General features: G+C 43.3%; 1 protein-coding gene across 1 annotated transcript in view; it reads right to left on the reverse strand.

Moving 5' to 3' along the window:
- The window catches only part of TDRD1 (tudor domain containing 1), a 94,393-nt gene that overhangs the window by 19,620 nt on the left and 57,045 nt on the right, over positions 1-17,728 (reverse strand). The window contains exons 17-20 of the mRNA XM_060242669.1: positions 14,999-15,109; positions 5,533-5,703; positions 1,497-1,751; positions 981-1,100 (exon numbers count right to left, since the gene is read on the reverse strand). Coding sequence (XP_060098652.1) covers positions 981-1,100; positions 1,497-1,751; positions 5,533-5,703; positions 14,999-15,109 — 657 coding nt within the window. The remainder of the gene's footprint in view (positions 1-980; positions 1,101-1,496; positions 1,752-5,532; positions 5,704-14,998; positions 15,110-17,728) is intronic.

Genomic DNA, 17,728 nt, shown 5'->3' on the forward strand with positions numbered 1-17,728 from the left:
GAGTCAACCAGTCTCCTTGCAAGCTAGACCTCCCCTGGGTGCCCCTCTACCTCCGCTCCCAGGGTTTATCACTTGTAGCACGTGGACAGATATGGTTTCATTAACCGGATGCCTCTAGTTGGCGGGGGGGGGGGGGGGTCTAACACCCCCCTCCCCCTTTTGGACATGGAATATCCAGGAATATAAGGAAATACCAGTATTTTTCAGGTTCAATACACCCAAACCTGAAAAATACTGGCTTTTCTTTTTGTATACTCCACTATTTGGCACACCAGCCAAATCTCACTGAGGGCACTACACACTTTAGTGAGTTAAATGTCCATCAGAAGAAACCCACAAACTATCTGCTGCTTTTGGTACAGCACAATGCAATCCAAAATAGTTAGATACCAACTCCTCAACTGGTCCCATTATTAATTAACGCCATCTCAGTCTTAACCAGATCCATTTCACTTTGTTGGCCTTTATCCAACCCATGACCATCTTCAGACACCTGTTTGTGTCTCTTACCTCACCCCACTCTTCTGAAAATGAGAAATAAGAGTTGGGTGGTTCTCTAGATTCTCTGAGCCCCTAAGGGGGAATGGGTGGAATATAAATAAACAAATAATAATAATCATCATAGATAACCCCACTGGCAGTTTTACATAAAAATTAAACAGCCTGGGTGACAAGATGTAACCCAGCAAGAAATGTTAATAAATGTCACAAGACCAAGTAGTAGTCTTCCAGTAGCACCTTTTGCATCACTAGTCAGGATTTGAACCAGTGTATGAAGCTTTCAACCCACATCTCAACCAACCAATTCAGAAGGGTACCTCAGGTGACATATTAAAAGCTGCTGAAAGGCCCAGAAGGACTACTGGGGCAGATATTTGCTCAAATTCAGCACAGATGTAGAATTGCTTGGATCTCCAAATTGAAAGTAATCGCATGGTGAAAAGAATGCTTTTGTCAACATAGCATACTTGAGATCCTACCTTTGGTTTTTGTTGGTACTACATAGATTAAGCCAGGGTTTATCACTTGTAACACACGGACAGATATGGTTTCATTAACTGGATATTCTTCTGTTGTCCACTGTGTGTATGCAGACATTTCTGAAATATTAGGCAAATAAAAACAATTCCAAAACATAAATCACTGTTACATGTGTAGCAAGCAATCAGTGACAGTGAAAAAATTCTTCCAACTCTTGGCCTCCCCTACTGGTAGCCCTGGCCTATGGTCCATGGCCAACAGCCATCAGCGCCATTCAAAATTGGTCCATCGCAGTATCACCACCAAGGCATTATTTTATGCTGATTCTTGTTACAACTGTTAATTTTAAATTTCTGATTTTATATTGATGTATGATATTATTGTCATGATTTTGTGATCTTGTAACCCGCTCTGAGCCCACTCGTGGGGAGGGTGGGATATAGAATGAATAAAATAAATAATAAATAACAGACAAGCCTTATGCTGGCTTTTATGTCACTCAAAACATTAGTCACCTTGGAAACCAATGGCTGGAAATTCATCCAGCAGTATATTCTGATTTGATGGTGCTTCCTTTTTAAAAGCCAAACATTCATTAATTAAAATTTCACTGATCATTGTGGGACTGCCAGCAGGATTGTCAATAAGCTCTACTTCAGCACCATCTGTGGTTAAAGAAACTACTCTGGCTTGAAGCTTCTTCCCAGCTGTGGACATTTGAAGTGCCACTACAGCTTCTGTGGTCCAGTCCTTGTTTATGGGCCTTACACCTGAGGAAAAACAACATTTAAGAAACCTTTAGTCATTCTGTAAATGCTGAATAAATAAATAACAATCTTGGTGTCATTAGGCTATAATACTGGAAACACTATCAAATATTAAACTCCCCTAAACTCAGATGTATTTCTGAGTAAACATGATCATAGCATTTTGTGAAATGCAATATACAAATACACAGGAAGTTGCCTGCTCTCATAATTTTGCAACTGAATTAAAGTACACTAATCTCTATGTCTTGAATGCAGGTATAGATGGGTTAGCAGCTGTAACAAATCAGCCCTCAACAAAAAGGCCAGTAATGTTCCAGATGAACAAAAATATAAGCAATTTAGTTCACTGAACAGTGAAGGGGATAAAACTGAGAGCAATGCTAAGTCAGAGCAATGTCGTACAGGGATAGCATCTTCTCAAAGTATGTGAGGCATCCTGGCATGACTTACTACTCCCATTCATACCATAAACTGGACAGGCTCCATCCCTTTCAGTAAGCTGTTCTCACCCCCATCTATGATATAGCTCAGCAGATGCTCACTAAGCTAACAATCCTTTTTTTACCCAGAAGCAAGAATACCCCATGCTAAGTCCAATGTTTTATTCTCCACTCAGCAGAGAAGGGTATAATAGATGTATATCGTTCCTTCCTCAAAAAAACAGAACTTTACTCTGAAGTGAAACTTTCTGAAACTTAATTCATTGGAAGAAGTATTGTTATGCTCCAATTTCTTCAAAAGATAAAAATGCTTACTAAGCTGATAAAGTCATCCAATGGACCTTGCAACAAACTGAGTGTTTTAATTTGGTTTCCACAAATCCAGACCCAAAGCACCAAGCACTGCAGTGTACAAGTTTGCAATCATGAATACACAAGATATCCAAATTTTTAAACTGTGTGTGTAAAAACTTCAGTTTCCTCAAATATTTGCCATGAGGGGACATGATTAATTTTGTATTTAAACTGCAATTAATCAGAGGAATACAAACTGCAATCTTACAACCGTTATACAACCATTATATATATTGCATTGGCTGATTTAATGATTTCATTTAGTGACAAAATGCCTCAAGGGTTAATGTGGATGATAACAGGCCTAAACTGTCCTGTAGGTGTTGTTAACTGGTTCCTTGGCCTCTTATCTTCAAGGCCAACGATGGAAGCCCAGTAACTGGTTTCCCAGGGGAACTTAAGATCTGTGATGAAAGGGGGAAATTGAGAGTATGAGGTAATCTTCTAGGAGTTTCTCTTGGAGAGGAGTTCTGATTGGATGTCATCGCATGATATGCTGGGTCAAAATTATAATTCAACTATGGCCTTGTAGACAGGAGGCTAGCTGAGATTTTCATGGAGTAAGGGTCAACACTATGATCTGCAATTGCTAGAGACGGAGACAACACTAGTTTGAGGCCTTCCATTTGAAACTAAAGTTGGTGCCACCTAGTTATGGCATAAAATGGACGAAGATATGATAAAATGGAACAAGCTTAATTTGACATTGCTTGGTAGAATAGCTGCAATTAAGATGAACATTTTGCCGAGAATAATGTATTTGTTTCAAACTATTCCAATTGTGAAAGATGGTAAACAATTTAATAAATGGCAAAGAAAGATTTCAGAATTTGTATGGGCTGGGAAAAAACCAAGGATTAAAATGAAAGTTTTAACAGATGCTAAAGAAAGAGGAGGATTTCAACTACCAGATTTAAGATTATATCATGAAGCAGTTTGTCTAGTGTGGATAAAAGACTGGGTGACGCTGTTGAATAAAAAAACTTTTAACATTGGAAGGTCATGGAAATAAATTCGGCTGGCACGCTTATATGTACTATGGAAAGAAAAAGTTGGATTTTTTTTCTCACCATTATATAAGAAATAATCGACTAAATATTTGGATGAAGTACAAGAAATATGGTGATGAGAGAAAACCACTATGGATAGTGCCAGCAGAAGTAATAAGAATAACAGCCGAGACAGGAGAGGAAAAAGGGATGTCATATAATCAATTACTAAAAATACAAAGCGGTAAAATAGAATTGAAAACTGCTGAATAATAAATATGATTTGTTTCAAATGCTACAAATAAAAAGTTTGGTGGAAAGTGATGTTAAAACTGAAGGAATAAGACGAGAACAAACAGAAATGGAAAAAGTTCTGCTTGGAGATAATGAAAAATTAATTTCGAAAATCTATAAGTTACTTTTAAAATCGTCTACGGAAGATGAAGTAGTGAAATCTCAAATGATTAAGTGGGCAATTAATGTAAATAAAGAAATACGGATGGACACATGGGAATATTTGTGGAAGAACTCTATGAAACTCTCAACATGTTAGAGTATTAAAGAAAATTGTTTTAAGATGATGTATAGATGGTATATGACTCCTAAAAAGTTGGCCAAGATGAACAATAAGATGCCAGATAGATGTTGGAAATGTAAAAAACATGAAGGTTCTTTCTACCATATGTGGTGGACTTGTGAAAGAGCGAAAAAGTATTGGCAGATGATTCAACAAGAGATTTCTAAGATCTTAGGATACGAATTTAAAAAAAGTTGCAGAGACTTTTCTGTTGGAATTACAAATGGAAAAATTTCCAAAAGAAGATAGGACTTTGATCTGATACTTGCTCTCAGCTGCTAGGACACTGTATGTGCAGTTGTGGAAGCAAGAAAAAATACCAGATAAATGGGACTGGATTGTAAAAGTTGACATGGAGTGAAATGGCCAAGTTAACAAGAACCTTAAGAGACTATGATTTAGAAATTTAAGATGGAGTGGAAAAAGTTCAGAAAATAAGTAGAAAAAGAGTGGAAAATAAAAGGACATTGGACAATTTTTGATAATGACTAAGTACAAGAGGGAGGAGGATATTCATTTTGGTTCTAATTAAGGGTACCTTTAATATTAAGTTTTTAAGTATATAACTCCGGCGGGGGTCAAGTAACAGGGAGAGGGGTGGGTATAAAGTAATATATGGGATAGATAAAAAAAAAAGTAATGATGTAAGAAATTGAATTTTATTACCATATGTTACTAATAAAATTGTTTGAAACCTAAAGTTAGTGCCACCTAATTCAGTTCTTGCAAGTGTTAGGTAGTTGAGGCTAGTTTTGTTATTTCCTGTTCTGTATGATTTTAAATTAATGTGCTGGCAGTAATATTGTCCTATTAATATCTCCTAAAAAAGATTATTTTATTAAACAATAATCTGATTCTTGTGTGCATTCACTCTAAGAACTCACGGGCTTTAGCCTTGTGCTTCCTTGACAGTATGGCGCACTGAAGTGACTTCTAACTCTTGGAAGAAAAGCAAGAGCCATTATTTTTTCAGGAGTTTGCCACAGGGACCTACAAGTCCCAATAGCAACTTGTGTTATTAGGCATGAACTGTCCTGCTTGTGATCAAGACACCAGCATGGGAGAGGAGGGGCTTTGATCTTTCTCCCAACATTACTTTCAGAAGTCAAAACCACACATGGGGAAAGCGAAGACATGGAGGTAATCTGACTTCAAGTCCCTGTAGCAAACTTGTGAAAAGAGATGTAATATCTAGTATGGCTTTCAATCTCTTGCCTCAGGCACTGATGTGTATAAAGCATAATAATAGTTTGGAGTTCTGGAAATATGATTTAGCTGTAAAGCTAACTTTGTATAAACTCATTATTCAATATCTTTCAACAGAAAGTTCTCATTCAATATGAAGCTAGATTATTTACATTGTGACTTCTGATCTTACTGGTCACTGGATCCTATCATTATTGAAAAAGAAACAGTTTCACCTGACAACCAACATCTGATAGCTTGAAATGGAAGTTTCAAAAATGTAGATGAAATCTGTCTGAGTTTATCCAGAGTAACTACTTCATTGTTTCCATAATCCACAAACTGAACTTTAAAGGCTTCATCTGAAGTGGACTCTTCTACCAAAGCACGATACCATCTACCATCACCTAAAAACACACACAAACAAAACTTATTATATATTCAATGTACAAATAAGAAGTAGATTTTTTTGCTACATCTCTGTGTTAGGTATACACAAAACTATTAACAGCACAATCCGGGGGCGGAGTCTTTTGGGAGCAGACGAGCTGCTACGTGGGCACAGGAAGGGTTTACACCGACGGCATTTGCTGACCCCGCTCCCCTGTGCTGCAGCCTGCTCCCTTCCCTTGGTCTGCCCTCTGCTGAGTTCCCAACCCCTGGCAGGGCACGGTGTGTGTGCGTGTGTGGCAGCTGCCCCCTTGCGGGGAGGTAGGTCAGAGACTGTCCCTTTAAGAGAGCGCCCCTGCAGGTGCTCGATCTCTATCTCCGTTCTGCAGGTGGTACTCCAACACAGAGGCTTCCGCATGTGTCGCTCCACTGCCCCCCCACTCCCTCAGCTGTTTCTGCCCACAGCTCGGAATGAAGCTCCGCCCATGGCAAGACTGCCCAGCGCATGCCAGGAAGACTGTTGCACTCCGTTCCGGAAAAATAAAGTCTGAGCTGTGCCCTCTGTTGTCTCTCCTGCTTGTGAACTGCACGTTCCCTCGGCAACCCTCCCCCGTCAGTGGCCTCTCTGAGGGAATGTCTGGGAGGGTGGGCAGACTTGGTTTTGGGGGGGGGGGACAGTCTATGAGCCACCACGCTGCCCCCTGCGTGGCTGGACAGGGGAGGGGAGTGCCGCCTCCAGCCTGCCCGGTCTGACAGCCTACCCGACCCCACAGGACTGTTGTGCACAGGGCACTAAGGGGGGGCTGATGAAGTGGACTCAGAGTTCTGTGGCTGATGCACTTGCACTCTGAGTTCTGCGGCCCCCGGGGGAGGTGTTCTGTGCACATGGCAGGAGGCGTCAGGGCAACACAGGGAGTCTCTGGGTTGGGGGGGTGTCTGCTGCTGGGCTGCTCACTCCCAGACATTCCAGCCGCTGTCTATGACAGCGAACTCCTGCACTTGATACTTCCTGCTTGTCTGCCGGCCATTGGCAGTCTCTGACAGCGGGAAGGTGTGAGGGGATTGACGGCTTCTCCACAGTCCCGTGCGGCCCTGTTTTGCCCCCACCTTGCCACCAAGCCAGGCTTCTCCTGCGCGCATGCCCAGCCTCACTCCTGTTCCCTCCCCATGTTGGTGGGACGTCTCTCCTTTGCCTATGATGGTCTGCTCATCATTGGCTTTGTTCTCTGTTTGGGCGTGGGTTGGGGATGGCAATCAGCCTCTCTGGGGCTGCCTCTCCCCATCACTGACTGTCATGAGCTGCGGTGCATGCGCCAGGACTGGCCAATGGGGAGGGGTGGGCTGGTCCTCCTTTCTGGCTGCTTCCGCCTCCCCCTTGTGTGCCTCCACCAGCGGCGTTGCCATGGCGACCGTCTCCCTCACGGCAAGCTATGCCTCTCCCCTCCCCACACTCCAGCGTGCTGAAGTCCTCAGGAAGTCTACTAGTGGCGCAGCAGCTACTCCACGGCCAGCCGCCACTTATGTCTGGATTGGGCTGCCCATCACTGATTTTGAACTTCTTCAGGAAAACTGTAAACAAAGCAGTTAAATAAGCACATGCTATTCCATTTTAAACCAGATATTAAAATTAATGCAAATAACATACTAACATCCTACAGAGTATTTTATACAATACTTTATATATATTTGTTACTCTTAATATTGTAAAAGTCACCATCGTGGGACTATTTTAATGGAATTATTGGGATTTAGGTGCTTTCATCTATATACTGGAATCACAAATTTGCAGTTATAAATCCTTCTGCCTAAAAACCTTTACTAAGAATAGCTCTGTTGATCAGATCACTGGTTCATCAAGCCCAACATTGTTCCAAACAGTGGTCAACTTGTCATCCTGGTGGGTCAACATACAGGGCATTCAGTGTTGCTTCCAAGGTATTCAAGTTTACTGCTTCTAGATGTGGTAGCTTCCTTTTACCATCACAACTAGTAGGTATAGAGAAATCAAAATTGTACATGGTATTCCAAATGAGGTCACACCACAGATCTAAACAAGAGCATTACAGTATTTGCCACTGTAATTTCAGTCCCTTCTAAGGCATCATTTCCCTTCTTCAACCTGATGCCTCCTAGCTCAAGACCCTCAATCTCCACAACAGCAGAGGAGCCATCAACACAAGAGCAGGATAGTTCTTCTGAGTCCTTTAAGGCACCCAGATACATCTGTGTCTCTTACAGCTTCACCAGATTGGCAACCACAGTTTGAAGGACTGAACCTTCTCTTTGAAAGCCTAGAATTCAATGCATCAAACACCCATAACTTCCATCCAACGGGCACATAAACATATATGCGACTCTCTGCTTAACACCTGGTAACAGTCCCCCCTCCAGGTTTTCTATCTTTATGGCTATTTTTGCAGTTTAAAGTTAATACTAAAGACAGCATGTGTACCTGAAACTATGCAGATTCCTATACTAATAATAATACGCAGTGTACCTGTTTCCATCCCCAGATACTGAACTGATCCAGAATCTTACTTGGATGTCCTATTTCAACTTGTCTCTGGAGCTTTCTCTTGTTCCCTCCCGCTCAAACTTCCCTGCTAACACATCCTTTTTGCATGCACAACCCAGGAAAAATGGTAATAGAATCACAGAGCTGGAAGGGGCCATACAGGCTCTATAGTCCACCCCCCTGATTAATGCAGGATCAGCCTAGAGCGGAGTGGCCAAACATGCTTAACATAACAACGACATAGAGTAAATGTCAGATTTTTGAGAGCCACAAGACATGAACAGATATTACACACATGTCCTTATTAAAAATACTTTATTTGAACAGAAAAATAAAATTCATATGTATGCTCTTTACAACTTGACAATGCTAGGAGGAGACTTTAAAAAACAAAAGCTGGGAATAACAGTCCCATAGCATAGAGAAATGATAGGGAATTATTTTTTGGAACCAGCAGAAGGAAACACATATATACAAGCCACTGCCTAGCATTTAATCATTATTCATTTCTGTTTGTCTTGACATCAAGGTGAGTAAATACAGCTCCTACAATAGCTGTGAAACTAAGAGGAAACCTTGTATTGCCCTCTTTAATTCTGTTCCTCCTTCCAGTGGCTCCCTTGGCTCTTGCACTCTCTTTCCCCCTTCTAGGTCTCTGGGCAACGTCTGTGGTGGTGGTGAAGAACCTGCAAGCCTGCCTATTCCCCGCCCCCCTCACCCGCTTCACACATGGTGGAAATAGTCGCCTACCTTTGGGTCACCACTCAGAGACTGACTGAGGCCCCAATGCTAAACATGCTTACATGAGAGTAAGCCTACATTAAGTTCCTCCTTGACCTCCAGGAACCACACAATATGTATGGAAGAGCTGCATGTGGCTAAGCCACCATTTGGCCATCTCTGGCCTAGAGCATCCCTGACAACTACTTGTCCAGCCACTGCTTAAAGACTGCCAGTGATGGGGAGCTCACCACCTCCTTAGATAGCTGATTCCTCTGTTGAACAACTCTTACTATAAAGAAGTTTTTCCTAACATCCAGCTAGTATCTTCCCAACCTTAATTTAAACCCATTATTGTGAGTCCTCTCCTCTGCCGCCAACAGGAACAGCTCCCTACCCTCCTTTAAGTGACAGCCCTTCAAATACTTACAGAGAGCAATTATGTCCCTTTTCAACCTCTTCTCCAGACTGAACATTCCTAAGTCCCTCAGTCTTTCCTCTTAAGAGCTTGGTTTTCAGGCCCCTGATCATCCTTGTTGCTCTCCACTGCTCCTGCTTCATTCTGTCTATATCCTTCTTGAAATGAGGCCTCCAGAAATGCACATAATACTCCAGGTGTGGCTTGATCAATGCAGTGTGCAGCAGGACTATGAGTCATGACATCTTGCAATTTGGATGTCATGCTTCTGCTGATACACCCCAAGTTGGCATTAGCCTTTTTTGTTGCAGCATCACACTGGCTGCTCATATTTAACTTATAGTAATATTTAACTTACGGAACAACAAGATCTTGTTCACACACACAGTTACCCAGAAGTGTATCTCCCATCCAGTATGCATGAAGTTCATTTTTGTTACCAAGATGTAGAACTTGGCACTTATCCTTGTTAAATTGTATCTTGTTCACACCCCCTCACCCATTTTTCCAATGTGTTCAGATCTCGTTGAATTCTATCTCTATCTTCTGGTGTGTTCGCTGCTCCTCCCAATTTGGTGTCATCGGCAAATTTAAAAAGCAGCCCCTCCACACCCTTATGCAGATCACTGATAAAAAATATTAAAAAGTAGTGGGCCCAAAACTGAGCTCTGTAGCACCCCACTGGATACCTCCCCTTCATTCAGATGAAATGCCATTGACAACTACTCCTGGATAGTGGTTCTTTAACCAGTTCCCTATCCACCTAACCATCCTGGAGTTGAGTCCACAGTCCTCAAATTTATCCATCAGAACGTCATGGGGAACCCTGTTGAAATCTTTAATGAAATCCAGGTGAACAACATGAACAGCATTACTCCAATCCAGTAAGCTTGTCACTTGTGGTCAGGGACCTGCCTATCTACGGGACCGCCTTTCCCCATATATCCCCCAGAGAGCACTGCGATCAGGGACAAAAAATCTGCTGTCTGCCCCTGGCCCAAAAGAAGCCAGGCTATGCGTAACAAGATCCAGGGCTTTCTCGGTGGCAGCACCAGAACTTTGGAACACCCTCCCAGAAGCTATAAGGGCCCTGCGGGATTTGTCGGCGTTCCGCAGGGCCTGTAAGACCGAACTGTTTAGACAAGCTTTTCTGGTTGACTGAAAATGGGCTGCCACCGGACATCCTACAGAAGCTGGCGATCATAGTCAGAACCCAATACCGCCAGACTGGATTGAGACAGCGCAAATAGTTTTAAATTGATAAGTGAACTATGTTTTTATATGTTTTATGGAATTGATTGTTTTTATGATATTGTAAGCCGCCCTGAGTCCGCTTGCGGAGAGGGCGGGATATAAATGTAAAGTAATAAATAAATAAATAAATTGGTCAAAAGAGGAAATGAGGTTTGTCTGGCAGGACCTGTTGGAGACAAATCCATGACTTCCCTGGATCACTAAGTTGTCTTTTAGATTCTAGCAGAATGATCTCTTTAATATCTTCTCCAGTATCTTCCCAGGGGCGGAGGTCAGACTGACTGTCCAGTAGTTTCCTGGGTCATCCTTCCTTTTTTGAAAATTAGAACATCTGCCCTCTTCCAGTCTCATGGTGCATCAACCATTCTCCAAGAGGTCTGGAAGATGATGGACAGAGTCTCTGCAAGCTCTCTAGAAAGGTCTTTGAGCACTCTTGGGTGCATACTATCTGGCCTGGGGGATTTGTACTCATTCAATGCAGTCAAGTGCTTCTCAACTACATCTCTGTTCATGTCAACCAGCAGCCTGGACGCTGTGCCTTTCCTACTTACCATCTCTAGATGAGCCTGTTATCTTTCTGCTTTCTTTCTGTACACTGTCAGAATTTCTCTGTTTTCATCCAACAGTGGGCCCACTGCCTCTTTTATCGTGCATCTGCTCCTAATATACATGAAGATGTTCTTGTAGAGAGTCTCCCCGACAAGCTTTAGCTCACTGTAAGCTTTGGACTCTCTGATGGCTGACCTATAGTTTCTAGCAACTCGCAGATACTCTTTAGAGATATGTCCTTGCCCCCATTTCTTGAACAATTCCTTGTCTTCCTTAGCACATCACAGAGTTCTCTGTTCCTCCACATTGGATTCTTGGATCCCTAACTTGTTTCCTTTTTGTTGGAATAATGATGGCTTGAGCTTGCAAGAGCTCTTTATTTAGGAGATACTATGCCCCTCACTTGCTCCTTTCTCTTATGGCAGTCTTGCCCATGGAATAATTCTCATCACCCTCTGAGTTTATTAAAGTCTACTCTACTGATATCTAACATACTTGTGTGGCTACAAACTTCCTTGGTCCCGCAAAGCAGAAGGAATTCTAGCAGGACGCAGTCATTTCTCTCTAAGATCCCTAGCATCTTCTCCCTATCTACCATTTCTTGCCCAATGGTAAATATTAAGTCAAGTATGACTGAGCCCCTCATAGCTTCCTCCACCATTTGATAAAGGAAGTTTTCAGCTAAACAGGCCAGGAACGAGCATGACTTTGGACATTTTGCTTTCCACGGGGCTATCATCCTCCTCCTGTATTTCCTGACAAACAACCCCTCTCCTCACATATAGCACCACTCTGCCTCCTCTTTGATCCTTTCAGTTTTTCTTGAACAACTCATATCCAGCTACTACTACATTCTAGTCTTGGGAATCATCCCAACAAGTCTCTATAATGCCTACCAAATCATATCCCTCTGTCTACATTAGAAGCTCCAGCTCTTCCTTCTTATTGCCCAAGCTTTGGACATTAGGTACATCGACACCTGAAGCTCTGCACCTTTGGCTTCAGTAAACCCAGCCCGCCTCTACTGTTTGCTCTTCTTCATTTAAATCCCTATTTTGATCATCGCCTTTCCCTTGTGGTGTTAGTTTAAAGTCCTCTTGATTAATCTCCCAAGGTTTCTGTGAACCACATTTTCCCCTAACCTTGACAGGTGAAGTCTACTGTGTGCTATTAAGTTGTTGTCCAGAAAATCTAGCCCATGGTCCCAGAATCCAAATCATTCCCACTCCTGCCGGCACCACTAATGCAGCCAGTGGTTCACCTCCATTACCATCTCCTCCCATCATATTCCCCTTCCTATAATAGGACGGAATGAAGAGACCATCTGCCCCTCCATTCCCTTCAGTTTCCTCCTGAGAGCTTCATAGTTAGTCTTAATGCTTTCGATGGTGTTCACAACCATGTAATTGGGTTTCCACATGATCCACCATGAATGGGTAAATACACTGTAGGTTTGATGAGTTTTGGGATCTTGTCTATAATATCTTTAATATCTGTCCCTGGCAAGCAACTCACCTCTCAGATCGTCCTATCAACTTACACTTCTTCCTGTTCTCAGGGAGGAACACAAGCTAGGGGAGTCAGGCCTATGACATTCCATATCTCTCAACAGGGAGCCATCTATGACCAAAACCAGGGCTTTTTGGTAGAAAAAACCCAGCAGTAATCATTTGCATATTAGGCCACATCCCCCGATGCCAAGCCAGCTGGGAATGTGTTCCTGTGCATTCCTGCTCAAAAAAAGCCCTGACCAAAACCTTCCTTTTCCTTCCCATGCCATTTCTTCATATCTTCCTGTCCACATCTTTCTGTCTTATGTTTATGATATCTCCACTGGCAGTTTCCATCTCTGCCTCCACCACAACGGCCTGGAATTGATTCCTTAGTTCTAATGGCACTGAGTGCTGTTTTGTTCAACACCTTTGGGGTCTGGCTGTAGAACTCTGAAAAGTCTCATTAAGGCAGTTAGTCACAATATTGTCTGTTTGACTGGTCCCTCCTTCTTTATGCAGGAAGAGTAGTAATCCTTTCCTCCAGGCTCCGCACCATCTCCTCTAAGCGTCCTATCAACTTACACTTCTGTCTTGTCCTCAGTTAGGAACACAAACATGGTGCACTCCTCACAGGTGACTGGAAATGGTTAGCATTCATAATCGCTTCCCAAGTGGATTCTTGCATCTAGAAATACCTTAGGGCGTTGATGTACCCTGAAACTTAGATAACTTTGTCGTTGTTTGTGCCTAGCCCTACCACCACCAGTCCACAGAAGTCACCACCAGTCCACGTAGGTGAGTTGCTATAGTAAGACACAGTCCAACAACACTCTGTGTAATTAACTATATTCAGGTTATTTATATATATACAGACTCTCCATCAAAGTGCTCCGCCAATCAATCATATAGAGTAGAAGGGTAGTTATGTACAGCACATTACTTATATACACATGCAGTTAGTCACTGTACCAATGAACTTTCAGTGCTGAGTCATTCTGCACTCATCACCTTGTTACCTCATCAACCTGGTTGAAACCAGTTCTTACTTGGCAGAGCCCTGCTATAACACCAATGTCATCTATTTGACCCTAGCTGTCAGATCAGCATGCTTCACTTGCCTCATGCCTTACTGAGCGTTTTCATATGCTAACTAACTTAACAAAGAGGTAAAGAAAAACAATTTAAAATTTTCTTAACTGCTTATGGGATCCACAGGCCCAATCCCCGTGCAAAGAGCCACAGGGCAAGAGGCTTGCCACTGCCTCTGGCAAAAAGGAGCCCTGCAATTCAAAGGTTCACAACCTCTACCTCTCAACAGCCAAAGCAACATCTGAGGGCAGGGCCAGCAACCAACCCCAGGCAAACAGGCCCTCCTCTCTTAGCAACAAACCAGACCAAAAGAACACAGAGAAGCAATCAGAAATTCCTCTCCAGCAGGCTCTAAGCACTCACTCCTCCCTCCCTAGACATTATTTTCTCCCCAGCAGTTTAGGAAAAGCAAAACTAACACCTCGCCAGCAGTTCTGTCCCAGGTCCTTTCACCAGCCCAGGTAACTCAATTCTGCCTCTGCGAAGGAGGAGCCTTGCAATTCCATGTGTGACATCTTACAGAATTGATTCAAAGCTATGTGCTATACCCAGGCCTATAGCCATGGGGGCAACCCGGGGGAGGGGGGCACGGCACCTCCACTCAACCCCCCTTGGACCTTTATGGCCCCTCCTTTCCCTGGCCCCTGCTCTCTCTGCCGCCACCTTTCTCCCTGTGGTTCTGGTGGCCCTGCCTCCCTCCTTGCGGCACCTCCCTTCCTCCCACCCAGCCACCCACTCACCCACCAGGCGAAAGAGTAAAGAGCAGGTTCCTGGGGCTCTTGCAAGACACCCCCCGCCAATCACATGATCGGGTGGAAAAACCATGCCAAAGCTGGCGGTTCCTACACTGGCTTCCCGACGCAATCAACAAGTTCAGCCCCAGAGCTGAACTTGCTGATCGTGCCATAAAGCTGGCATAGATACCATCAGCTTCGGAGCAGCTTTTCCAGCCAATCACATGATCGGCGGGGGGGGGGGGAATCTTGCAAGAGCCCCAGGAGCCTGCTCTTTACTCTTTCACCCGATGAGTGAGTGGGTGGCTGGGTGGGAGGAGGAGGTGCCGTGTGGAGGGGGGCGGGGCCGTTAGAGCTGCAGGGAGAAAAGTGGCAGTGGAGAGAGTGAGGGCTGTGAGGGGGGCCCTCTCTCCAAAAACTTTTTCCGTGGACCTCCCCAACCAGAATTTTCTGGCTACGGGCCTGGCTATACCCCAAATCTCAGGAAGTATCAGGTTGTTATGCTGTGTACAGGAAAGAACAGGGAGCAAGCTCACTTACCAGAGAAATAAGCACAGCATGGCTCTCCTTTTGCTATTTTAGAAACACTAGGAGTTGTTTTCTGGCAATATTCTGCTAAGGATATATTGAGTTCTTTTAGAACCTTCAGGTCTGTAACAATAAGATCAGAATACAAAATTCTTCATCCATCATTTGTAGTAGCGTAGGGCATATCAAAATTGTAAACAGAATGGCAGGGCTACTCAATTAGTCCAATTTATTTTTCATTCAGTTAAAACAGCACCCTTCTTAACAGGTTAATACAAAGAAGCATCAATGTTGCCGAATTATTAAAATAACCCTAGAAAGGGCAGTTCAAAGTGTAACGACTGGAAAATATGAAAGCCGTTTACAAAATACACAGCTGCAAAGCACAAAAAGCCTGCAAGAAACTAAAGCTCCTGTTAGTTTCTGTAACTCTAGTTACCTATAAACTTCTTCTACTTTAAACTGGCCTTTGTATGATTTATTTAATTTTTTCTTAAGCTTTCTAATGGGGATAAGTAGATTCATGCAGTTCTTTTCCATTAAGGGTTCAATTCCTGGGGTTTCAATCCAGAGATCTTCCAACATATGTAAATATGCTGCTGAAGTATAGCCCTTCCCCTCCCGTCTCTATTTACCTTCAGTGCTGCAATGCGACGCTGCGCTCCAGGCCCTGCAGCCGCCACCTGTAGCGTTCTCTGAGTGTCCTCCAGGTAGAGGACGCTCAGAGAGCAGTACAGAGACGACACGCTGGCCAGAAGTACTTCCCTGCACCTCTTTGATGTTTGAAAACACCAGAGAGGGGAGCAAAAGGCTCCTAGTGGCACACAGCCTTTGTATCGCTCCCTGAGCGTCCTCCAAGCAGAGGACACTCAGGGAGTGATACAGAGATTGCGTGCCGGCAAAACTTGGGCATTTGCCTTCGGCACTGGGCTGGGAGGGCCCATTTTGGTGCACTCCTCAGCCTGGCGCCCTAGGAAAATGCTTAATTTGCCTAGTGGGAGGGCTGGCCCGGCTTGCCCCAGATTAAGAATTGTCTATACTGTTTAACTAACATGCACACCCTCCAGTGTCTGCAGAGACTGGTATCATCACAGGGAAAAAACTCTATCCTGGTACCTTAGTGATAATTCTATAACTACCAGTGAAATTTCTGGGCTCTCAAAAATAAGCTTGGAAACTAAGCGTAGTTCTCTGAGTGCCTAGATTACATTTTACAGCAGTACCTTCATCAAATGTCAGAACTGAGAGCTGAATAACGCATGACATTTACCATGTTATTGCCACAGGGACTGGCAGTCATAACATCTTTGCAAGTCCCTTCTAGTAGGAACTCTATTCCAAAGCACCACAGGATTCTGATTCAGATTGGGATAGTGTGGCATAGTGTGCTACTTCCCTATGTATAAAGGGCTCTGGGGTGCTTTCCCTGGCTCACTGGGTAATACAATATGTGCAGCCCCCTAGTGTGGTAATAGTACATTTTTACAAAATAGCAACAGAGGGGACGCTGAAGCACCTCCACACCATGCCACGGTCCCTATCCACATAAAACTCCTGGGATACTTTGAAATGAACTTCAATGGTAGTCATGTGCAGATGTCACATTTAGTTCAGCTCTGAGCCTCACATCTGAACAATGGTAAGATTGCTGAGAAATGCAGAAATGTGAAAACTCTGATTCAACTGCAAAATCTAATCTAATTAGATTTTTTAAATCATCTTTTTGTCTCTTATGGTCTGCTTTTGTGCTGGAAACTCTCAGGCTGCCCAATGTTTGTATTGTATTGTAGCTTGTTTCTCAATGGCTGTGTTTTAATGGCTTTGCTTTACTGTTTTAATTACAAGCTGCCTCAAACATTGTTTCTACACAGGTGGCATATTAATTTGCTATTCCTAATTTTTAATGCAACGCACAGGAGAATGCAAACAATCTTTCAATTATATTCTTCAGAAAAGTATACACCCAATGACAAGTCAGAAACATTCTGGTCCAAATCCATTATTTGCATAAATGGATCTGTGACTAAAATGGAAACAATGGATACTTGTTAGATTCCTGGCATCATGAATCATAATCATCATGCCAGGAACCCAAGAACAATAATAATAATTAAATACATTTATAATGTGCTATCCCTGGAAGCCAGGCTCAGAGTGGGTAACATCATTTGTAAAAACTTTCAATTTATAAAACTGATACATAGTTAAAATAAGTAAAATAAAACACATAATAAATGCTTCCCACTATACAGCTATACCATTTCTGGGCAAGATAATTTGGAAAGCGGTGGCGGAGCAGTTCCAAGCTTTCCTGGAAGATACATCTGTCCTTGACCCCTTCCAGTCCAGCTTCCATCCTGGTCATGGGACGGAGACTGCTCTGGTCACCCTCACAGATGACCTTAGAAGGCACCTGGATCAAAGCGGGTCAGTGCTGCTATTGCTTTTAGATCTTTCAGCAGTGTTTGACACGGTCAATTACGATCTAATGACCGTCTTGCCGATATTGGAGTTCAGGGGTCAGCCTTACAGTGGTTTTCCTCCTTCCTCCATGGTCGGGGACAAAGGGTGGCAATTGGCGAATAGACCTCCCTGCGTTATCAACTAGAATGTGGTGTACGGCAGGGAGCTATTTTCTCGCCAATGATGTTTAACATCTACATGCGCCCCCTTGCCCAGATTGCCAGAGGTTTTGGGCTGGGTTGTTGTCACCAGTATGCAGATGATACCCAGTTCTATCTG

Source organism: Heteronotia binoei, chromosome 6 (assembly GCF_032191835.1).
Source record: "Heteronotia binoei isolate CCM8104 ecotype False Entrance Well chromosome 6, APGP_CSIRO_Hbin_v1, whole genome shotgun sequence".
Taxonomy (NCBI): Eukaryota; Metazoa; Chordata; class Lepidosauria; order Squamata; family Gekkonidae; genus Heteronotia; species Heteronotia binoei.